The sequence below is a fragment of the Garra rufa genome, chromosome 22 (assembly GCF_049309525.1).
Source record: "Garra rufa chromosome 22, GarRuf1.0, whole genome shotgun sequence".
NCBI classification, from domain to species: Eukaryota; Metazoa; Chordata; class Actinopteri; order Cypriniformes; family Cyprinidae; genus Garra; species Garra rufa.
The window spans coordinates 30,369,801-30,395,145 of record NC_133382.1 but is presented as its reverse complement, the minus strand read 5'-3'; the positions used below and the strand labels follow the sequence as shown (position 1 = coordinate 30,395,145).

Below are 25,345 nucleotides of genomic sequence, written 5' to 3'. Positions count from 1 at the left end.
TATATATAGTTTATTGTAAAAGTGTAACGCAAAGTCATATAAAACCTGAATATATCAAGACATTTGTTCAACTGATTTTGAGCCCAGAGGAAGTCTATTGTATTTTTTATACAATGTTTTTATTTATGTTTGGAATAATTAATCAGCTACAAATGTTATACAATGTCTTTCTCAAGTAATCATGAGCAACAGGCAAAAAGTCACGGAAAGTGGGTGTGGGACCGCGGAAAGTGCTGTTTAGTCCAACATCTAAGGCTCCTCTTCATTTTTTAGGTAATGTAAATAATAAGCTGCATGTTTATAAACCTAATTAATAACGAACTGATGCACCGCTTGTTTTGTTCTTCAAAACGACACAAAAACGGCCATAAATGATCAAATCCGTAAGCAGCCTGACTGCAAATTATCTACTGCAGCGAAGCACAGCTTTCAGAATTAAATGTGGATCTAAAATTTATTTTGTTGAACCTTTTAAGTTAATGCATATTTACAAAAAAGACAATGTAAATACTCAAATTTGATAAATATGATTATAAAGTAATCCTTTAATTGTATTCCGTTTATTCTATTTGTTTTAAAATTATTTTATCACAAAAACTTAATGAATCGAGAGATTGCAAAAAGTTCGAAAAACTATATAGATATTATGTAGACTTTTTGTAAACTTTCATTAGAAAGCATTCTTTAGAATTGAGACATTTGGGAAAATATCATGTTGATATATTTACTTGCATTATTTTGACACGTCTTTATGCAGATGAAGATTTATCGTGACTATTAAACGTCTGACGCAGGTTAATGTGATTAAATATAGCAGATTTTCTTATTGCGCTCCACATTTGCGTAAGATGTCAATTTATTCCCTGTTCATCTGACTATTTGAAACTTCAGAATAGCTAAATGAATAGTATTTTAAAAGTAAAATAAATAATCTATCTACAAAATAAGTATCTATAACGTTTTAAGTTTGCTTTAGCAAGGAAAACACTCGCTTTTAGAAATGTAGTTTCTTCAAATTTAAGTAAATATGAAGTAACCTAATAAATGCGTGTCCTTATATATTTCTTTATTTTATACATACATGACAACGATTCTAGTTTATTAAATAAATACAGACTTAGTTTATACGAGAACTTTGCTGGCCTTCCCAAATCCCGATTCCTAAACCCTTCAAGTTGTGTAAAATTTGTAACACTTTTGGAAACTCCCAAAAAGTGGAATAAAAGGATTCCGGTCTAATGTTTCCTCATCCAATAAGAGCGTTTAATCGGCTCTCAGACCAAGTGTCTTGTCGAAAACCCCCGCCTACTGCACTCTCTGATTGGCAGGCGTCTTTAAACAACTCCGCCTTTATTCAAATAAGTGCTCAGCGGTAGGCTGGCCCTGTTGTCAATCAAAAACATCGGCGCTCTATAAGGTCTACTCTCTCAAAAGCGCTCAGACACTCGAGGATGCGGCCGGGAGCAGCTTCTACGGCTGGGAATCAAGTGCACCGGTCGTTCTCGTCAGTTTTCTCGCTTCCTCCCGCAGATATGACCGAGAACAGCTGACTAAAAACGCATTCCTAGATGTCCCGTTTACTTTGGGTTAGTTCTGAGGATTTTACAGTGGACTCCCATGGCTTTTAAAGACTCCTGAGAGGAGGGGATAGGCTACCTGGACTTGGACAGAACTGTACCTACCTGTCAATATGTCCAGCTGGAGTGAGATGGTCTGCATGCACAGGGCTTATGGAATATAGCCTGTTCTGTCACCATTTTTACGCACTCTCCGTCAGTCCCGTGAAGAAGAAACTCGGGCTCCTCTTCATCATGCTGCTTCTCTGGGTCTACATGCTCTACTCCTGCGTAGGCTACTGTGCCACCATGCCACCAAGTTTAGTTGTGGACAATAGTAACAACCGAGCGAAGGAGACGGATTTCCTCGGGAAATACGCTGAGGCAGAAAGTGGCCGGCCGGACCTGGTGATGTCCAAGCTCCTGGCCAGACCGCAGAGCTCCTGGACGGACGTAGAGTCAGATTACGATGAGCCTACGGTCAGGAGAGCTCCCAGAGACTTCTCTAAAGATGAAGTGGACGCGGACCGAGCTGAGGAGTGGGACGACGGACGGAGAGTTTCTTCGCTGTCAAGTTTCTCCAACGGCTCGGGCAGCAAGAAGCTGCCTCAGGCGATCATCATCGGCGTGAAAAAGGGCGGGACGCGCGCGTTGCTGGAGTTTCTGCGCGTGCATCCAGATATCCGCGCGGTCGGAGCCGAGCCGCACTTCTTCGACCGTAACTATGACAACGGACTGGACTGGTACAGGTAAGAACGTTAATAATAAATACGCGAACTTTCACGTAATGTCCTTTCATTTAAATATAGTGTTCTTCAGTGAAGTAGATCATAATAAATAGGCTACACTTTGACCATAAACCTACTCTTTCCAAAATAGCTTTTGGCAGTTTAATTAATATTTGTTATTTAGTGCATTGTATGTATAAACCCAGAGGTTTATGTAGGCTATGTATTTATTTATTTATTTATTTATTTATTTTAGACAATGTGTGTGTTGGCATTTCCTTACAAATTTTGTCTAATCCCGACGAAAATTTAACTTGAGTTTAATTGCCGCTGACAACTTCGTTGTCCTTTTACGACCACTTTGAGTTTCATTCTAAAAGGGTAATCTCGTAAATTAAAACTTATAAATTATTGATTCGTTAAACGAATGCAATCCTGCAACTTAGTATTTCTGCTAAATAAGAAATAAGATACGATATATTCAAAATGAGAAAAAAACGGCTTTTGAATTCATATATTCTTTTTTTGATTTATTATTTTGTGCGTTAATAGTTTGCGTTTTGCTGATTAAAAAAAGAAAACGTAAACCAAATAAACACTGTTTTAATACGCACCTTATTTATTTTTTTTTTTTTTTGAAGAGCGAAATTGTCTTCTCTCCTGCATTGGCCCGTTTTGTTGTATCTGTCATTCATTATGTAATTTTATCCTTTGGCTCGATCTCAAACCTTCTTAGGCAATCAAATGTAATTATTATGTAAATGCCATGTTCTGTATGGTTTGCATTCAGCCGTCTAGAAACGCATAGTTGCAGTAGCTTTAGTTTTCAGGTTCCAGTTTAAACATTTACTTTGGTTCCGCTGTTCCTGCTACTGTCGAGCTGTTAGGTTCGGAGTTTGCAGGGCTGAAATGTTGAACACGGTCCTTTATATACACATTAATTCAGACGGATATTTTTCAAATAAACACAATAGGTCGGCAACGACGATACATTTTTTTGTGATTGTAATATCTTGAGAGATGACTCGTATCCCACCGCAGATGACGCAGTGGTCTCTGTTGGACACACTGATCATTGCAGGTTAACGGACCTTTGCTTTTCCATTCACTTTTTTATATATTTTAAAACAAATTCTGATGTTTTTATTTTCCTTTTTGGCCCAAGACCTCGGTCATACTCTACAAGTTTCTTAAATATGGATGCAAGAGCAAATATAACGCACTGTAAACCTTTAAAATTGAAAAGTGAAGTTCAGTCGGTTGGTGCCTTAAATAAAAAAAATTAAAGTACTTCGCATTGCCCTTTGACCATTTTGATTTGTTTTCTTAAAAAATAAATTAAATAAATAAATAAATGACAGAAATGATTAATTCTCGATTTTAAAAGTTGGATAACAATGAGCTTTTCAATAATGTGACTAACATACTTTTCGGTGCGCAAGTGTTCAACTGCATGTCTGAATTAGGAAAAATAGCCTTAATGGAAAATGAAAAGCGTACGCTACAAGTAATTTGACATAATGGCATCAATAAAATTAGTAGCTTGTGAATTATAGACTTGTTTATAATGTCCTGAACGCAAGTTTAGCTCAGCGCAGCTGTGTTTTTCTTGCTGTTCGTAAAAATTCATGTTAAACTTTTCGACTTGTATTTGAAATAGTCTTTACGCAGCATAGGCCTATTTTGGACATTACTAATTGGTCCATTTCATTGTATCTACTAAAGTGGCAGAACTTTAGTAGTGTGAGAGCTTATAAATTCATTACACAGACATTTGTTTCAAATCAACTTTCGGAGTAGATTTTTTTTTTTCTTAGTTACTTTTAGGCCTAAATTGCAGTTATTTAAATGTGATGACATTTTGATGAACCATTATTGATAATATACTGTAAAATGCTGAAATAAACGTATAGCATATAAAATGAAGCTGAAGTGCGAAAGGGGGATTTATTGCCCCAGAGTCTGTCTCTGCTTACCCCAGACACAGAGCGGAAAGAAACACTCAATAAGTTGATAAAACAGTCCTGGACTGCACGCCTGTCTCTCTAAACAGATTTGCAAAGGTTTGAGGGGGTGAAAGCCCAGTGCTTTTAAATATATGCGACGTTTCAGGGCCCCTATAACAAAAAACAGGACGGGTGAAAGAATGGGCGTTGTAGTGAATGCTCGGTAGTCCAGCTTAGATGAAAAGGGAATTATATTCATGCATGTTGAGGGGGAAAAAGATTTATTTGATTAATTATTTAAATGCCGGGGCCTCACTTCAGTCTAATGCAAATTTAGGCTGATCCAGCAAAATCAGTCGAGGTTGTCCTAAAATTGTTCAGATTCCCTTAGATGTCCCTTATTCGCTAAATTGAATTATTATAAAGTAGTCAGAAGGGTTAATTGCTATTATTTCTGTTGAAGTTGTACCAAAAAGCAAGACGAAGTGAACTATTTTTGCCGAAAGAGCAGTAGGGCAGCTCTTTTTTTAATTACGTAACCCTTTTTTCTTTCTGGAAAAACTGAAGTTGTCTGGTCAGTGGATCTGGGATGTGAAACCTTGGTTTTCCTCTAAAATGCCCTTTTATCCTATTTTTCCCCCCTTTTAATAAAAAATGCTCTAATGAAGAGCAGATCTTTTACCAAGTTGCATAGTTGATTGAAAGTAAGTTGAGTAAAGACAACCGATAAATTACAAGTACAAATCCAGAAGATGAAAACACTGGGCGTTGAAGGGTATAATGCTTGTTTTCCAATCTTACGAAAAAGTTTTATGTCTCAAGTTTTACAGGATTCACATACCATTGCAGCTGGTTTGAGTTGGACATTCGATGCCACAGCGAAATTCTATATCTGGCCACTGCTGTTTGGGCTGAAGATACCGGGCACAAACAAATGCAGACTTTTTTTTTCCTCCCCTTCTTTTGCTTTCACTTTTTTTTCCTCTCATTTCTGTCTCCAACGTCTGCGTGTGACCTGATCTAAAACGGTGTTGGAGAGTTTGTGCAGACAGACAGAGCGCTTGAGGTGAACGCTCTGTGATGACATCTTGTAAAAGAAGTGATATGGTCAAAGTGTTTCTTTTTTAAAATCGTCTCTCACAGGACTAAACAAAACGCTGATTCTCAACTTTAAAGTCGCTGTGTAATGGAAAAGAGAGTTCGTAGTGCATAACCCATGGTTTTTAAAATAATCCCAGTGCACGGAAAGCATGCAAATCATTTTTAATAGGTTTTTACCGTGAATGACTCAAATAAAGTTATGGCTGACCTGTACTACAGAGAGCTAGAAAAGACATGGCAGATGAGCTTTTGTTCCTCAGTACTGGTTGAACCTGTTCAGGCTGTTCAAGTCTGGTGTATATGATTCATAGACATTCAATTATCTGCAAGCACTTCACTGTTTGTTATGATCTCCCCCTAAGAATGTCTGGTCAATGTAGAGTTTGTAACAACCGACAGTTTATTTGTAAGAGATATTACAGCGAATAGCTTAAGCCGTTGTGGATTGAATCGTTGAGTAATAACTCTGGCAATCCTCCTTTCGCAGTTTTCAGTTTCAACTACTTTTCTGATTTGTGAGACCTTGCAAAATCTCTGCTGGTTTTGCTGCTTTTTTGCGGAGACTCTGATGATTTAATAAGCAGTTGAGTTGGCTTCTCAAAAATCCCACCCACCCAGACAGACAGACAGACAGGGTCCTAGCTGGAACGGCAAACGTTGTGGAGGCCCTAGTGCTGTGTTTGACTTACAGTACTATTACGTAATTTTCAGATCTACCAGAGCAGTTTTTGTAGTCGTCGACTCCTCCTTGTTGGTAGTCAACCGTACTGTAAACAGACACTCAACTCTGGTAACTAGTCTGTGTATCTTTTTCCAGTAAGTGTTTGGAAGTCAGGTATGTGGTAGCACAATGCAAACTTCTTTAGTGTGCAATCCCCGAGTCCATCCTGAGATTAAGTGTGTGTTTTCTGAACTGCAGCCATTAAACAACACGGTCCGTAACTGCCGACCAACAAAAGGACAAGTGGACCATTGTTCCGTAAGAGGGAAATGCTCCGCAGAAAATCCCGTTCCGCTATCGGACCAGGGAACGCTCTTGGAAGCTCGAAAGTTTTGAAGAGCTTGGAGGGCTGCGACCCCCTGCCACCTTGTCCAGATGAACACTTCCATCCGTGGAATGGCTAGTTCTGGATGGATGCCTCTGCTTTTGTACCCACACTCCATGGGGTGTTGACGCCACCATGTAGGTGACCCATACGGACGCTGTGGCCAGTGACCCCCTCCTTCCTGCTTGTACAAAGCAGGGGCCACCTTGTCTAAGTGGTGCCGACTGAGATCAAACTGAAGTTTCGCTGTGCCTACGGGGTGTTTTGGTAAACAGTGAGCTGTAGTTGACGGCTAGGGTTGGGTATTTATATGGATTTTGATTCACAAGCTCTCAGTATGATTAGATTCTGATTCATTTGTGCATATTTTAGATGTCTTGTATTGTCTGGTTTTCTAGCATATGAAAAACATTGTTCAACTAATGCCGTAAATTATACGGGGACTCATCTAAATTGATAAATTATTTAAAAAAAAATCAGTTTAAAAATTAATATTGTTTTATTATTTTTAATATATAGTATCAGTTGAAAGTTTTTGAACAGTGAGATTTTAAATGTATTTTTTACACCAAGCCTGCATTTATTTAATCCAAAGTACAGCAATAACAGTAACATTTTGAAATATTTGTACTATTTAAAATATCTGCTTTCTATTTGAATATGTTTTAAAATGCCATATATTCCTATGATTTCAAAGCTGAATTTTTAGCATCATTACTCCAGTCACATGATCCTTCAGAAATCATTGTACTATTCAAATTGTATACTTTTTTAGTATTATTATTATGTTGAAAACAGCTTCTTTGATGAATAGAAAGTTCAGAAGAACAGCATTTATCTGAAATAAATGTCTTTATCATAACTTTTAAACGATTTAAACCATCCTTGCTAAATAAAAGTATTCAAAAAATAAATTATACTAACTCCAAGCTATAGTATATCATGTTACAAAAGCTTTTTATTTCAGATAAATGCTGATCTTCGGATCTTTCTATTCATCAAAGAATCCTGAAGAAAAAAAAAACCTCAACTGTAAATACTGATAACAGTACTAATAAATTGAACTCCATTGAAGACCAATAAAAAGCAGCTATTTTAAAAAGCAAAAATATTTCACATTATTACTACTTTTGCTGTATTTTGGATCAAATAAATGCAGGCTTGGTGAGTAGAACATTAAAAATCTTACTGTTAAGAGACTTTTGACTTTTTTTGACTGGTACTGTATTTTAGAAAAAATATTTAATCACTGAAAGTAACAACTTTATTTTGATTTTGTGACCACTCTGATGCTTGAGAATCGGACTAAACTGTTATGTTATTGCATGCAGCCCTTGAGAACAGCCCGTGTTTTCGTGCCACACTGACTAAAATTTTTAAAAATCCCTAAGGATTTAGGACACAACAAGATTGTTCAAATGAAGTTTGTTTTGTGGTATGATGATTGGTGACTTTTGCAAAAGAAACGTGGATGTACACCCCCACATTCACACAGATAAGCACAAAGTAATGACTTAAGCCAGCTTAGACCCTGTGGGACTACATGTATTGATTAGTTTACGCTGTGGTGGGCACTGTGTGGTGTTGGGTTAAAGGTCTTTGTGGCTCGGGTTATCTATGAATCAGTTGAGCAACGCTGCCTCTGTAAAGACCATCTGCACTGCAGGTGAGAGCCGATCAGGCCCTAAACCTATCTGAGCGCACACTTCGTTATTAGACTCCAACATTCATTGAAACTTTTGTGTGTGGGTGTATATTTAATCATTTATTATTATTAGTTAATTTATTTACTTTCTTTGCCTGCAGCCGTTTTGGTAATTGCTGTAATTTGTAACTATAAACTGATCCCAGGTCAGGATTAAGGAGCAGCATCCATGAAAGCTGGTCGGTCTCATGGTAGAATAGACTTCCTCCACTCAGCTGGATCTGAACCTTGACCGGTCATCCATTCAGCAGTCAGCAGGTTGACATCCTCTATTGAGAGCCTGAGCAGAGCTGGCTGAGGAGATTCAAAGGACTGCCTCCAAATGATGCTTTAGTGTTGGCAAAACTGCTCAGCATCCTTTAGACCAAAGGATTACTTTGCTTTTGTGTTCGGCCTCAGCTCCGTTTCTGCTTTCTCTTCTCGTGGAACTCATCTCTTACTTTTCTCTTGAGAAAAGTCAACCACTTCTGTTTTATATTTAAACCTCACATTTTGTCAAATATGACGGTGTGTGATTGTAGAAGAACACACATAAGAACCCGTACGTGTCTTCTCTCCTTGTATCCCATATTAGAGTCAGGCCCCACATCAAGCTCTAGTTCCCCCGTCGGAGGCGGGGCTGTTGTAGGCCTCAGTGCCCACATAAGGCCACCCCCAACCGGGCACATTGGTCAGAAAGAGAGACTGGGCCCCTACTTGAGCTGGCATGGCTTTACCAATGGGGTAGACCAAGCAGGGAGGGTCTTAGTCTGGAGAAAGGGGCTTTCATTTGCCAAATTACCACCGGCTAATTGTGAAAGGGATGGCCTGCGGAGAGGCGGACAGTAGAGGCCCACTGTGGTGGTCTGCCATTGAGAAACTACAGTCTCCTCTGGAGAAAAGCAAAATAACATGGCCGCCCTCAGCAGGAACCTCCTGCTGAAGGATAAAATAAAGGCAGACAGGAACTCGATGTCAAGCGCTCGTGTTTCGAACCCTCCTACTGGAATATTGTCTCTCATGCACACACAAAAATACCCAACCAATAACAAATGTGACCCTGGACCACAAAACCAGTCTTAGGTAGCATATTTGTAGCATTGCATGGGTCAAAATTATTGATTTTCCTTTTATGCCAAAAATCATTTGGATATTAAGTAAAGATCATGTTCCGTGAAGATATTTCGTAAATTTCATACCATAAATTCCAAACTTCATTTGGACAACTTTATAGGCAATTCTTTCAATATTAAGATTTTTTTGCACAGTCAGATTCCATATTTTCAAATAGTTGTATCTCAGTCAAATATTGTCCTATTCGAACAAACCATACATCAAAGAAAAGCAATTTCAAAAAAATGACCTGTGGAAATCATTTACATATACTTTCTTGGTTGATCAGACAGGTTAAAATGAGAAATATCCAAGATTAAACCCTTCCCCTTCCACCTTTTATTTGATTTCAGTGGCTTGTTGTGTACGGACCCTCCCTCTGAGCTTGCCATGAATTGGGCTCTTTTTAAACGAGGCGATAATTTGGATGTCGGATGTCAGAATAATGCTAGCCCTCTTTCTTCAACAAGTAAATGCTCATTCATTGTAGCTAAATAAACAGCATTTACAGGAGCCTGGGGGCTACAGCATGCGGCTGCCAGTATGGTCCGGTAATTGTTGGCCCATGTCTCCTACCAAGTCTGTCTCCTCCCAAGTGTGTGATCATCAGAGCTCATTTTCTGGAAGTTTGACGCCCTAAGGAGGATTATTAACAGAAGGAGTGAGAAGAAACTTGAAGTGATGCTATATAATCGCTGACTGTACAGTAGATTATCTTTTTTTTGGAGGCACAGTGTTTGTTTGTGTGTGTGTGTGTGTGTGTGTGTGTGTGTGTGTGTGTGTGTGTGTGTGTGTGTGTGTGTGTGTGTGTGTTTCTGTCTGTCTATCTATGAAGAAAGTGAAAAGCAGAGGATCAGGGAGAAGTAGAGACCCCCTGAGGTTTCCATTAACCTCAGCGAGAAAAGAGCAGACAATTAAAGGAACACACACACACACTCACTCTGCTGATGTGCCCAGAGGAGCACAGCATGAGCTGAGCTCCAGGGCAACAAAGCCAGTGTCTCCCTAAAGCCCAGGAACTGTCACCACTTTTGTCCTCACACTTTCTCCTTTTAGCTTTTCCTTTGTTTTCCTTCTCACTCGCTCTTCTAGGAAAAGAACCAGCTATTAGAAACTAAATAAAACCATGTGACAAGTCTGTATGTCGTTCTTTTTTATAGTGAGAATTTTACTTTTCTACTTTGTTAGTAATGAGCAGATTTACTCTGTCACTCTCTACTTAGTAGTCTCTTGATATATTATATTAATACATTTTTTTTATAATTCTATTACACTTAAAGTAATAGTTCACATAGTTCAAAGTTCTGTCTTGAATTACTTACCATCATGTCAGTCCAAACCAGTAAGATCTTTGTTCATCTTTGGGACTCAAATTAAGATATTTTTGATAAAATCCGAGAGCGTAGAGCATACATAGCAATGCAACTACCACGTTCAAAGCTCAGAAAGGTAGTAAGTACATTGTTTAAATAGTCCATGTGACATTAGTGGTTCAACCTTAATTTTATAAAGCTACGAGAATACGAGAATTTTGTGTGCAAAGACAACAATTTCTTCTCTTCTGTGTCAGTCTTTGATGCACGTTCATGAGAGTATCATGACATTTGAATGCAGAAAGTTCTTGGATTTCATCAAAAAAATCTTAATTTGTGTTTCAAAGATCTTACGGTTTTGGAACGACATGAAGGCGAGTAATTAATGACAGAATTTTTATTTTTGGATGAACCCTTTAAATCTTCAGCATATTTCAAAACGCATTATAATGCTATGATGCCTACATTTTCCCCTTTTTACTTATTGGTCATAACATGAAAATAAGTATAATTACACACATCAGTCAATTTGTATATCAGTGCATCCTTAATTGCATCATTACTCTGTAGTACTGTATGTTTTCACATCAGCAGCCAATAGGAATTTGATTAGTGGCAGTTATATCAGGATTAGGATCAGGAATGAAAAGACTTTGTTTTTTGAAAACAAACCAAGCTTGCAAAATATTCGTTGACTGCCTTTTCTTGGTTTCATAGCCCATTTCTCAAATGTCTCTTCAAATCTGCATTATGTGGTTGAATGGCTTGTCCTCTTGGCAGAGAGACTTCAGATCTTGTTTCATGTGGGACCGTAAGGCCTTCTGGAACACGGACAGCAGAGAGAAAGGAAAGCAAAAGCATTTGTCATCGTACTCGCGATACATCAACATGCCTGCTGAAATAGCAACCCCTGAAATCAAATTACACCTGTGACATCCGCACTCGGCTGATTACTTTCAGCAGAAGCGTTTGACAGTGATCTCTTTGTGTTTCACGCCAGTTATATTGTCTTCAACTGGCGCTGAGATACCAAAGCCGACTGTAGCTAGGCTATCGGCCAAAAAAACCTTCACGGAGTTGCCTTAGGAGAGAGCTGCACGCTCTTGTTAGTCGTCTTGTCTTATACGCACAGTTTAATTGTCAGCTCTGGTGCTATCACCACATAATTTAGCTAATTGCGGGTTAGCGATGAAGAATACTAGTCTGGAGGAATTTCTAAACCATTAACCCGCAGCGTCAAAGTAATGCAGCTGTGCTGTAAGCCTCTGATGTAACCGGTTGACAGACTTGGAGGAAATTCCCAGCTCTTTAAAGCTCACCTGTCTTCAAAAGCTCCTCAGCTGGAGCAGATCGTGTGCCAAGCAAAACAGGATGTGATAGGTGCATGCATGTGTGTTCTTGTGTTGAAGTGCGATGGCTTTGAAATCTGAAAAATGGATTGAAGTCTTGGAAGCCTCTTTTACAACAATTTAGTGAGGTATCCTACTGTCTGATGAGATGATCTTTTAAACATGCCAGCAGAACTGTTTTTTTACTTTCCAGCATCCTAGTGAGTCACTGAAACATTTAGATTTGTGTACGTGTATGTATAAACGATATAAATTGTATATGGAAAAAAAACCAAGGCATCAAGACGGGCAAGGCTTTGGCTTTGTAGCTTCGCTAATAGCCTTTATAGCTTAGTAAACAAGCTAAAACCTCATCACGGCTAGTTACACTAAACACCGCTAACAGTCTAGAGACTCGTTGTGTCACTCAGTGGGAATGTAAATGAAGTGTGGGACTGAGTCCGTTAACACCCTCTACAAACACCCAAAGTAAACAAGCTTATCACTGCGGATTAGCAAGAGCAAGATAAACACTGGGGTACTGGCTTGATCGCTGCTAATAACTCAAGTAGATTCAATGGGAAGGCTATTATTTGTGGAATTACTGCGAGTGAACACGAGTCAGTCAATACTGAATATAGGATATGTAATTATATGCATTAGGCGGTTTGTTTAACCTATTTTTTTTTTTTTTTTTTTTTTGCCTTTTATCAATGCAAAGTCATTTACAAAATAATGACTTGTGCTGATTTTATCCAAAACCTCACTTTTGCAGGGTATTGTATGCTAAATTTTTAATTTTATAAGTTATGAGTCTTTTAATTTTCACATATGTGACCCTGGACCACAAAACCAATCATAAGGGTGAATTTTTGAAATTGACTTATATTTGAGATGCAACTATTTGAAAATCTGAAATCCAAAAATCTAAATATTGAGAAAATTGCCTTTAAAATTGTCCAAATGAAGTTCTTAGCATGCATATTACTAATCAGAAATGAAGTTTTAATATATTTGCGGTAGGAAATTTACTAAATATCTTCATAAAACATGATCTTTACTTAATATCCTAATGATTTGTGGCATAAAAGAAAATTTTGACCCATACAATGTGTTTTTGGCTATTGCTACAAATATACCCTGCTACTGTGGTCCAGGGTCACATATTGCCTTTATTTTCACCTTATCTAGAGACCAGAATATCATAGAGACTTGGGATTGGACTATTTTGGTGAGCAGAGACAAGTTCATCCTACTAACTTTTTTAGGTATGACCCTAATATCTCAGAAACACCTTTCCAATAGACTCAAAGTTGGCAGTCCCACAAACGGTTCCTCAGTACATGCTATAGCACTGTAAAATGCACGCCTGAGTGAGACAGAGTAAAGTGCACTTTATTACCCCGTCTCATCTCTCCATCTTTTATTCAAAGCTGATGGCAGCCTCTTCTTGCGCAGCCTTGTCACTAACACGCAGTAATTCCACTCAGCTGGCACGACCGTAGGGCCGTAACTCAATGTGCAGCCCAGACAGCAGAAAACACACCCCACTCTTGTTTTAAGGAGATTTTGGTAGGTGTTGAATGGCAGCAAATAAAGCTGAAACGGAGTCTGGGCAGATTGCAACGTAGGGTCTCAGTGATTTATGCGTGTTCTGCCCTTCTCAGAGGCTGCTGTGGTTTCGAATGAGTTTGAGAGCGCGAGAGAGAAAGAAAAGAAGAAAGAAAATGGGCCTGAAATTGTGGTTGGCACAAGTCAAGCCTAGACCTCAATATGATTGCTGAGTAGATACCCTCTCTCACGATACTCACTTTATGTCCAATGTCTTTATAAATACAGCACTACAGGGAGACCTAAATATATTTCTGCCCTTGACACCCTAAAGCAGACCAGTCTTCATCCCAAAACCAAAGCCCCCTGCTTCTTAGAGGGAAAATAAACAGATTAAACATCTCAATGTAAGAGTTGAGGGGCCAACCGTTCACTTTCATGCAGATGTTTTTAGCCCCTAAGACAGCGATAAAGTCGTTTTTAGAAAGTCTGAGCTTGGCTGCTAGCTCAGCCATAATAATTTAATGAGAAACCAGATCAGCATTAAGGTATAACCCTCTTTAGAGACAACTCTAAAGGGAAGAGTGTGTTTATTCTCGGAGAAAGCCAGGTCAGAAGTGTCTGCAGTCCTCCCTGTTCCTTCATTATTTATCCATCGGAGCAGTCACTCCACGTAAGAGGCTTTCTCCCTCCGTCGAATGCAGATCCAGTGTCGAGATCCGTCAGCGAGAATGTCAGAAACTGACGTTAAGACACACCAACACCTTAGACGGGCCTGACGGAGACGGCCGTTTACACCTCTTTATGTTCACGTCAGGGTTACATGGCAAAGATTAGAGGCTGAGGGGAAACCTGAGGAAGAGCTAGACGTGGAACGAGAAAGGTTAGGTGAGGAAAAGGTAAAGTATACTGTAGCCGTTAGATGCTGGGATATTCATAAAACACTCATGCGTGTGCTATCTTCAGTCTCTTGGCTTCAGCTTTGCAGGTTAAGAGGAGATCTCTGGCAATTCTCACTCAGGAAACCAACCGTCAGGAGGCTCTAAGTGGCTGCGTACCTCTCAAAATACAGCGGTAACTTAAAGCTGCTGCACACATGCTCATCCTGGCTCTGTCGCTCACTATTTTTCTCTTTCTTTTCTCCCCTCGCTACCCCATTACCATTCTCCCGGTGCTTGTGCTATAAAATCCAGCTTTGCTCCATGGATTTACGGCTGCAGTTTTGCTCTGCGGTTAAATATAATGTCAAGGCTCCAGACTCCGCGGGGTGTATTTCAAAACTACAGCCTCGCTCAGGTCTCTATGACGACAAAGAGCAGAAAATACTGTCTGAATGGAGCGGCCTGGGAGGTGCCTGGATTTACCAGATGTAGCCACACGGCCTCCGTCGAAGACAGAATCTATATTTCCCGGCAGGCTCTCCAGACACAGTAAAGAACTGCTCCAGTGGTCGGGCTTCAAACTAGTGCTTCAAGCTTCAAACTACTGCTTCAGAAGGTCAAAAATACAATTTAGTCATAAAATGTTTCAGACAGTCGCTTATCAGCTCACTGTTCATCAAATAACAGTGGCGGACTTTCTCCTGATCGAGCCCTCTGTTTCTTTTCTAGTATTAGCCATCGTCTGTTCATGCATGAATGTCATGTCTGTTTTTTTCCATCCTCCACTTCTGATAGTCTAAAGTGCTAGGGCTAAGAGTGGCAGCCTTTGGTAGGGTGAAGTGTCACTCAAGCGCTCTGATCCTCATGACACCGGTAGTCTGGGGTTAGAACACTGTAATCAATAGTCTGATTATGAAACAGAGGCTGAAGTGTGTGAACCACTAGTTGCAGATGCAGAGAAAATTTTTTTACTCATTCACACGAGGTTTCAAATCTTTTTGTGTTCTGAAATGAGGAGGTATAGTACTCAGTTTTTTTTTATGAATCTCATCAGGTTGGTAATAATAACTCAAGGCAGTAACAATTTGAACAAAATGTGACCCTTGTAAAATATGCTGAATAGATCAGCTTTCCGTTTATGCATGGTTTGTTAGGATAGGACAATATTTGGCTGAGATACAACTATTTGAATATCTGGAATCTGAGGGTACAAAAAAATGTAAATACTGAGAAAATCGCCTTTAAATTGTCCAAGTCCTTAGCAATGCATATTACTAATAAAAAATATTTTTTATATATTTATGGTAGTTTTGTGAACTTATTTGCTGAGATATTATTTTATTTGTGAACTTATGTTTTAACAATTTAAAAATTTTCATCAATCATCAAAGCTTGGTAAATATTGGTCACAGATGTGGAAATTTACTTTAAATTTCACCAAGCTGATTACTCACTAAAAACTCCCACAGATCATGTTTTCAGGCCATTTCAATTCTTTTTTTTGACATAACAGAGTGCTTATATCTAAGTGTGTTAGTTGTTTACTTACTTTTTTTAAATTAGTCTTGTCGTTATCGCCATTATATTGTTTAATCAGGCTGATTCGCGAACGCGGAATGCACACAACACAAGAGGCGAGATTTATTGCATGAACCAATCACAGCTGAGTCATAACCAATCTTATCATATCTCTTGTGTGATTTTTCCCCATTCATTCTTAATTACCCCCCAACAAACCCACCGCACACTTTAGGGGGTCTGGTAAAACTCAATGGGCTCAAGAGAGGCGAGAGACTCAGACTCACGCTGTAAATTTACCTGCTGGTGTCGTAATGTTTCTTTAGAAAAATGAGTGATTTATAAACATTTTTTGGGTGTAATATTGGCATTGTTCTATTTTTGTTTTATCACATTTTATTTTGAGGAGACACTGCCTCTTCGGAGGAAAGGCCAATGATGTGTTTACTTAAAGTCATATAGCTTTGGGACAAAATGAGGGAGAATTAATGATGACAAAACATTAATTTTTGAGTGAACTAACTCTTAATTATTATGAGGCACTTTCACTCTCATGCACAGGCAAACTCTCAAACTACCATTCTGTCACGAGGACTGCCATTTTACATCACTGTACTGCTTTGCGGCTCTGGCCTTTATCTTTCTAGCGTACCAAGCCCAAGCAGCTGAGCTGTTAAACTCATTGGCAATTAATTTAAGTTTATTTGACTGCTGAGACTTTATTGCACTGCAGCTTACTCAAACAGCTCTTCAACTTGCCGCTACTGCAGCAGCGTTGAGTTCCTATGCTTAGGAGATGTCTATCAAAAAACACACGCACAGGTGTTCCAAAGCCGTGTCTGTTTTGATTTGCTTTTCAGAACCAAAGTGCAGGTACGTCTGTGTTTCTCTGATCCCTCGGAGACTTGAAAGCACTAGATATAAAACATGCTTCTAGTCCCTATCAGTTTGCGTATACAAAAGAAAAAACACACAGCAAGTGAACAAAAACACTGGCCAGAGTATAACCATAACAATGCCAGAGTTGAAAGACAGATATACTATAATCCTTGTCACTTGAAAGCAATGAGATCATAGATAAAGCAAGCTCAGAGGCTATTTGGGGGGCTACTGTGTCTATCTAAGGCAAAACAGGCTCTTCTTAACAAACCAAATACGATAGAAGACAAAAAGATTGTTATAAAAACTCCCTTCTGTGTCTTCTGTTCTCTCTTGTGCTTTCGTCTGTCATTTTCTCCCTTTGTTGATTTATCTCTACTGGATAAAAAGACTTTCAACATGCCCCTCAGGATTATTCTGATCCTACATTAGAGTAAAAAAGTGAACTTTCTGACTTTTCGTTCTCTAACCAAAGTTGGCCATGGGCAGAATTGTGCTGGGAATGAATTACGACAGAAAACCCAGGAGGAGGGAGCAATCTTTGACCTTGCCTCATCATTTGAGAGGAATGACCCTTTTTTATCAGTAGAATCATTTCGAGCACTCATATCCACTTTCTAATCCGTGTTTTAATAATTGATACGCGGCGTATCTTTACCTGCTCCAGTGGCAGTGTGCGCCGTGTGTCGACGAGGCACTTGAGGCACACGTTGGGCTCAAGAGCTCTCCACGGCCTCCTCTCGCCCGGCCCTGAGAGAGCTGGAGAAGTGCTTTCCACTCATCCCTCAATGGTCACCCTCCCCCTTTCCTCTCTGGCCTCTCCGCGGCCCTTGCTCTTTCAGATCATTGAAGGACAATGCTCGGTTTTCAAAGAAAAGAGGGGAAAAAAGAGGGCCCCGGTGTCAAAGCTTTCCCTGTTTGCTGACGGAATGTCTAAAAAGAAGCACCTCATAAATCAAAACGGGCAAGAAAAGCTATTGTTCTTCCGAGAGCTTGCCTACTTGTCTTCCTCAACCCCTTTCCTCCCTCCCTCCCTCCCCTTTCTTTTGCCCTCTGCCAAAGTAAAAGAAGTGAGGTGAGAGGATTGTTGGAGGCTTTTAAGTTTTTTTGTGTCTTGTAACTTTTTCTTCTCCCGCTTTTCTTGGTCCAAGCCCCAGTTTGTTTCCACCTCCCTCCCCCCCTGCCCCCAACATCTATCTATCTATCTATCTATCTATCTATCTATCTATCTATCTATCTATCTATCTATCTATCTATCTATCTATCTATCTATCTATCTATCTATCTATCTATCGTTCTATCGTTCTATCGTTCTATCTATCGTTCTATCTATCTATCGTTCTATCGTTCTTTCTATCTATCTATCGTTCTATCGTTCTATCTATCTATCTATCTATCTATCTATCTATCTATCTATCTATCTATCTATCTATCTATCTATCTATCTATCTATCTATCTATCGTTCTATCGATCTATCTATCTATCTATCTATCTATCTATCTATCTATCTATCTATCTATCTATCTATCTATCTATCTATCTATCTATCTATCTATCTATCTATCGCCTAACCCCATTATTTATCGCTCTATCTGTCCTTCTTTTGTTCTGTCGTTTTTTCGTTCTATCTATCAATTTATCTATCAATCGTTCGATCTATCATTCTATTATTCCTTCCATTCATTCATCATCCTTATTTTCATTAGCAATTTGAATCCTTTATATACAGGGATGTGTGTGTGTGTGTGTGTGTGTGTGGTATTTGTGGCGTTTGTGTGTGTGTGTCTCTTTACTTCCCAGCACAGTAGGTGTGTGTGTGGTTCATTTAACAGTAAAAGTCTGCATTATCTCTCACCTCATTAGCACCACACATGCACACAGTCGGTTTGTTCCTATTGTGCAATAATTAGTAAATAAACTTTTTTTCCCCCTAAAACCTCACACTAGGAGGCTAAATATTAGTAAGTCAACACATTTATATTTCTTCGAGACTAGAAATAAACAGTTAAACCGTGCAGATGAGGGTGCGAGACTGCGTCACTGCATAAAAAGGCACTAACATAATCTGTTTTCATTTCAGAGAGATTAATGAGGTTTTTTCCTTGTGTTCTTTCCCTCAAACTCTCACTCCAGTGTTCTGACAGAGCAGTAATCAAACTGATATTATCATAATTGGATCTGTGGCCAGCTCTTTAGAGAAGCCATGTAACCACACAAATCTGCCAACAGTTTTCCATCAAATAAATCAACACGTTACCTCCTGCTGCCTTAGGCTGTTCTCGCTTTCTGAATCCAGCGCTGCCTGATTTTCAATTGCAAAATGGGGATTTTTTTTTCACACATAGTTTCAGCTGCGTGATCTTGAAAAATTCTTTAGCGCAGAGAGTTGGTGCTTTGCAGTTGCTGTAAAGTATAAAAACAGCAGAATGCAGCAAAAATCTAGGTCTACAGCAGCACCTGGTACATACATATATAGTTTTGAAATTTATGTCCGCCTTGAAACGTTCTCTGTGGGTTTTGTTTATGATAACACCTCTCTGTGCTCTGGTGCTGAGGGGCTCTCACCTCTAACCAGTGGTAAAAATAGTCAGGCTTTTACTGAAGACTGTTTGGAGAGATAGAATAAACTGTGATCCACTGAAGTGTGTGTGATATCCCTCAACAAATTGTTTGCAGACTCTTGAATTGCTCGTAGCCTCGTTTCCACAGGGGTGTAAACACGAAAGCAGGATTACACCAGACGCTGACAGTGCACTTCAAAATGCGGCAGTAAATTAGCCTTGGTGCTAACAACAAGGCTCGATACTCCAGAGACAACAGTCCAACAAGAGCTTTATCTGTTTGCACACTGATACCCCAAGGAGGCTCATTCTGGGTCTGTTGACGTCTGAGCGTGGCTGAAATTCACACTTTGTTATCTTTACTTATCTCCATCCCTTAAATTTGGCGTTCTGTTATTTTCTCTGGGTTGATTCTTCATCACATATCTTCTATGCCTTGAAATTTTCAGTCACCAGAGGCTGAACTTTCTTCAGAAACTTTTTAACACATCTAAGCGCGTGTGCCAGTGAAATAGGAGCCATACCCCTATGTGTCCGTCAGAGTCCTCTGTTATCACCTCTTCCACTATAATCCACTCTTCCTGATTGTAAAGGGTTGTGAAACCCAAGCCCGTTTGGCGTTAACATGCATGTTCACTTTTCATTTAAAAAATGTCGCTTGATTGCGGCCCTGCACATACCCTATCCATTTCACCCTGCAACTCCCTTAAAAGCAGATTGCTGTCTTCAGACAAGGCTGAAGAACATTCATGTGGAATGCACATATGTTTTGAAGGCCTTTGCTAAGTGTAGTCATTTGTGTTAGCCTCTTTGAATCATAAATCATTGTTTAGATATGGCTGGTCAAGAGACTGTCGTTGAGGTCATACATTGGAACACTATTGAAATCAGAATCAAATATGTACAGTTTAGGTCAAAAGTTTATATACTCTTTGCAGAATCTGCAAAATGTTAATTATTTTACCAAAATAAGAGGGATCATACAAAATGCATGTTAGGACAACTAAGGGACTCATATGCAACTATTACAGAAGGTTTAAATGCTCACTGATGCTCCATTAGGGAACAGGATGCATTCACTTTTTGAATTTGAAGGTCAGAGTAAATTTCACTTTTGTCTTTTGGGAAACATGTAAGTATCTTCTGTAGCTTCTGAAGGGCAGTACTAAATGTGAAAATAAAAATAACAAAAATGTACACATTTTTTCATCTCCTGGCTTTGAATGCATCGTTTTTTCCTTCTGGAGCATCAGTGAGCATTTGAACCTTCTGTTATAGTTGCATATGAGTTCCTCAATGTAAAAAGATGGATCTCAAAATCATACAGTCATTGTTGGAAAGGGTTCAAATACACAAAAGTGCTGAAAAACCAAAGAATTTGTGGGATCTGATGGACTTTTCTGAAGACCAGCAGGCAGTTTAACTGTTCAGACTAAAAAGGGACTCATGAACAACTATCACTATAAAAAACACAGCTGTGGATCTGTTTTTATATAGTAGTCTGTATTAAAAATGTGATATTGATTGATCTAGGCATGATTTTAGGAAATGAACAAATAACATTTCTCCAAAGCTTTTGAATTATATTGGAAAGCCCTTACTATTAAGAAGTAGCCATGCCGTTTAACATGGTTTGTGCATCTGTGACATCTGAATGCATGTTTTGTTTAGCAAGCAATGCTAATCAGATTTGACCCAGAATCATGGCCTTGAATCAGCTCATTGATTGAGGAGCGCCACATGCTCCATATGTTTGATTGCATTATGCAAAGTTTTGTTTTCATTAGGCCTCCATCTTAACCCCCTTTCCTTTCTCTCTCTTTCTCCATAGGGACCTAATGCCGAAAACCCTGGAGGGCCAGATCACTATGGAGAAAACACCAAGCTACTTTGTGACCCGCGAAGCTCCGGCCCGGATCTACGCCATGTCCCGCGACACCAAACTGATCGTGGTGGTCCGGGACCCCGTCACACGAGCCATCTCCGACTACACGCAAACACTGTCTAAGAAGCCTGACATTCCTACTTTTGAAAGCCTGACATTCAAAAACAGGACTACAGGGTTGATCGACACCTCGTGGAGCGCCATTCAGATCGGCATCTACGCCAAACACCTGGACAACTGGCTGCAGTACTTCCCCATGAGCCAGATCCTGTTCGTGAGCGGAGAGCGGCTGATCAGCGACCCGGCCGGAGAGCTGGGCCGCGTGCAAGACTTCTTGGGACTCAAGAGGATCATCACAGACAAACACTTCTACTTCAACCAGACCAAGGGCTTCCCTTGTCTCAAAAAGGCAGAGGGCAGCAGCAAGCCCCATTGCCTGGGTAAAACCAAAGGGCGGACCCATCCAAACATTGACCCTGAGGTCGTGCAGAGACTTAGAGACTTCTACAGACCTTTCAACATGAAGTTCTACCAGATGACTGGGCATAACTTTGGTTGGGATTAACCGTGAACGGAGGACTCGTTGCTTTCTTTCGTTTTCTGTGTATTTGAAATGGCAAAGAGACATTGAGATGATTGCTATATATATGTGTAAAATGTACAGAAATCTATTTTATAATAATTTATTTTTAATTTCTAAGCAATTAATTCACTAAGCTGCCTAACCATATTGTACATAACGTCCGGCCCAACTCTAGTCTCACCACCGACATTCCACCTTTTTGATTTGCTGTGCATTTTTCCATTCACAATGATTTTAATGGTGCTTCCGAATTCGATAATGGTTTGACAAACAAAAAACAGCTTGTTACGGGTATTGTGCATTTATAAACCAACAGCGACTATTCAGTGACGTGTATCTTTGCGGATTTCACTCTCATTTCATTTCTAATGTTTCATTACACTCCATATTGGCTTGAGTCCTTCTATGTTCGGCTGATAAGCGAGAGAACTGATCCGATGTGTCCCTTTACTCAATGACATGACGATCAATAGCCCTAATTGCTACTTACAGTGTCAGAGTCGACCGCTGGCCTTTCACTCGCAGGTTCTTGTAATAAATGACCAATCCGTCGATGGCTAAATCGTACCTCGGACAACAGCAAGGCAGCATGTCGACATTATGCTAATCGTGTAACATATCTAAACTGATCGATTGGCTTCAGAAGTGGCCTGCTGTCCTGTCTGAAAGGTTCAAAGGTCAAGATAGCATTGAAAGGAACTGGATTTGTTTAAAAAGCAAAAGAGCCAAATGATGACATACAAGCCTCGGAGATGGCAGGCCCCTATCTTTATGAAGAAGCTTTACTCATACTAAAATAAAAAAGAGTAGCGTTTCTCGTTCGCCCCATCAAAACGCGTTTTCCGCCACATCTCAGTTCTCCTCTTCTTGCCAAATTTAAACAAGCTTGCATTGAAATGCCTCATTGTTCATCGTTTTCTCATGCAAGCTTTCATGTGCTTTTGTTTGTCTTTCTACTTGAAAGCGCGGAGGAACAGTCGGTCGCTCTTTATCTGTGAAATTCATCCCGTGACCGCTGAGATGGCGGCTGTCTCGAAGGCAAGATGAATGACTGGGCTTCGTGCGGCTCTGGTTACTGTTCGCTCAGAGCACCTGATTCAGGATCAGCTCGCAAGGTGTAGGGTTCGAAGGGTGCGTGGAGCCAACATGTCACTTTTACGCCAACATCAGGCTGAGATGCTGTTCCTGGACCAGAATTCAAGGGGTGAGGTCACAAGGCAGAATATAGCATTACGAATGTACTGAAACTTCGCCTTTTTCATCCATTTAATATACTGGAAAATGAAATGCAGAGGGAAATGCTGTCTTATTGTTTGTATTTGGATGGTTGCATTAAAAAAAAAAAAAAGCAAAACAAAATGAAAGCGCTCTGTATCAGCTCACTAATTTTTGTTTTGTTTTACGACATGCTGTGCCTCAAACCAGTCCTGTGCTATATACTAAGCCAACTTCCTTTCATTTAGAGAGGAGATTGTAATATTTATCAGCTGCGAGGACACAGCCATACGATTCTTGTTGGCCTTCGAGTCTGAATTAAGGGAAATTTCCCAGGGCATTTTTCCTACTTTCAGTTCATCAAGTAATCAAATGTTCTGAGGAGGCAAAAGAGAAACAATGTGAACTGTAATCAAATCATCAAAGCTTGTTCCTTGCATTCACATTGCGTTAAAAGCAAACCGGTTGGATGATGGAAGTGAAATAGGGTCAAGCAAATTGTCATCTAATGCTCGCCCATAGGGCCTCCTGTGATTTCTACCAGTGCAATTGAGTTTTTTGGTTCAGAAACAACTGTCGCTGGATGTGCAAGAGGAGCTTTTATTGCTCAGGCATTTTTGGGGGAAAGTTTGTCATTCGCTGATTACATGTGAACTGCATATGAATTCTGATCTGTTAAAAATTGGTATGGGCAAAGTTTCATGTCTTTGCTCAGGCAGTGTGCGCTGATGCATCTGTTTAATGGTTGAGTTTTATTCAACCTCATAGAGATATCCAGATGTTAGAAATGTTTGTCTTACTCTGAGTATAACACAAATACATAGACTAGAAATGATCTTTATGTAAAATTGATGAGGAAGACATGTAAACCAAGTATTTTGTGGTATCAAAAATTAATTTTACACCATGAAAGAGAAAAATGGAACAGATGTTTCTAGATAATTAAATACTGAACATTCATACTTTTGCTTTGTATGAAGAATAAAATAAAATATATATTTTACCAAACTACTGGACTCTGTCTTGTCTCTGATCACAGGTTATGTGTCTTCTTGTAGTATGTATTGATAGATAAACAATTATTGACTATTGAATTATATATGCACATTTGTTATTTTTGTGTCAAAGTTAAGTTTTAAGGTAAACTCTCCCATAAAGCATTAATTTACATTTTATATGTGACCCTGGACCACAAAACAGTCATAAGAGTCCATTTTAAATTTAGAAAGCTGAATCAATAAGCTTTCCATTGATGTATGGTTTGTTATATAGGACAATATTTGGCCAAGATACAACTATTTGAAAATCTGAGGGTGCAAAAAAATCAAAATATTGAGAAAAGTTGCCAAATTAAGTTCTTAGCGATGCATGTTACTAATAAAAAACTAAGTTTTGATATATTTACGGTAGTAAATTTACAAAATAACTTCACTGAACATGATCTTTACTTAATATCCTAATGATTTTTGGCATAAAATAAAAATCAATCATTTTGACCCATAAAATGTATTGTTGGCTATAGTTAAAAATATACGCTACTTTTGACTGGTTTTGTGGTCCAGGTTCACATATGATAAAATAATTAAGTAATTGTAAGACCAGAGACAAATGAATCAATGAATGAATCAATCAATCTGCATTGTGAGCAAATTACCATGTGCACAATTCAGTAGTCTGAACTTTTATTACTTATCACTTCGTCACTGAAATGTCAACATATATAGGATAATATAAGTAAAAAAAACAACAAAAAAACATGTTAATATAGGCTAGATTTCGATTCAGTCGTCAATGAAAATAGTTTTAACATAATCAGAAAGTGAGTCATATGTTGATTCAGTAACTACTCTGATTCAGTCTAGTGAAAGATTCATGTGATTCAATACAGAAAGAACCAGCTCATAATAGCCATTCATTTGTGAATCAAATAACACTTGATTCACTAAAAAGAACCGGCTCTTAAGAGTCATTTATTCGGGAATCAAACACTGATTTTTGATTCATTCAAAATAACCGTTCATTAAAAGTCATTTGTTTGTGAATCTGACTCTCCTGGTGTCGTTTAATGTTGTTTTCGCGCTCAATCCGTGAGGACTACTTGTTAGAAATACATTTCTTGTTGTTATTTCGCGGTATAAGAAGAAAACAAATTCACGTTCACAACTCAAGTAACGTTAAGACATGATTTCTTTAGCTGTGAAGCTGAGGATTCAGTAACGCGGAACGACATTTGTAAAGTTTTTGAATATATTTGCTGTCTAATGACTTCCTTTGAAGGTTTGACTTAATTTTATTGCTTAAATATTGCTGCAGAAACATTACACAGGTCATGCTTAGTGAACTGTGTCTTTTTCCTCAACAATAACCGTGGATTTTTAAGAGTTTTCTTGTAGCCAAGACTTTAGTATGTGTATGTGCATGATATTTAATATAGACAACGAATTCACATTCACTCA

The 25,345-nt window shown here is 39.0% G+C and overlaps 1 protein-coding gene across 1 annotated transcript; it reads left to right on the top strand.

Annotated features, from left to right (window-relative positions):
- Window positions 1-1,460: 1,460 nt before the first annotated feature.
- Window positions 1,461-23,887, top strand: hs3st3b1b (heparan sulfate (glucosamine) 3-O-sulfotransferase 3B1b). The gene is made up of 2 exons (XM_073828079.1): window positions 1,461-2,305; window positions 21,038-23,887. Exons 1-2 carry the CDS (start codon window positions 1,731-1,733, stop codon window positions 21,654-21,656), a joined length of 1,194 nt encoding a protein of 397 aa, XP_073684180.1. The 5' UTR covers window positions 1,461-1,730; the 3' UTR covers window positions 21,657-23,887.
- The last annotated feature ends 1,458 nt before the right edge of the window (window positions 23,888-25,345 follow it).

Excerpts from the sequence above, each read along its gene's own strand:
- hs3st3b1b (XM_073828079.1), top strand. The coding sequence starts at position 1,731 with ATGGAATATAGCCTGTTCTGTCACCATTTTTACGCACTCTCCGTCAGT. Across the intron at positions 2,306-21,037 it reads AACGGACTGGACTGGTACAG|GGACCTAATGCCGAAAACCC; the intron begins GTAAGAACGTTA and ends CTTTCTCCATAG.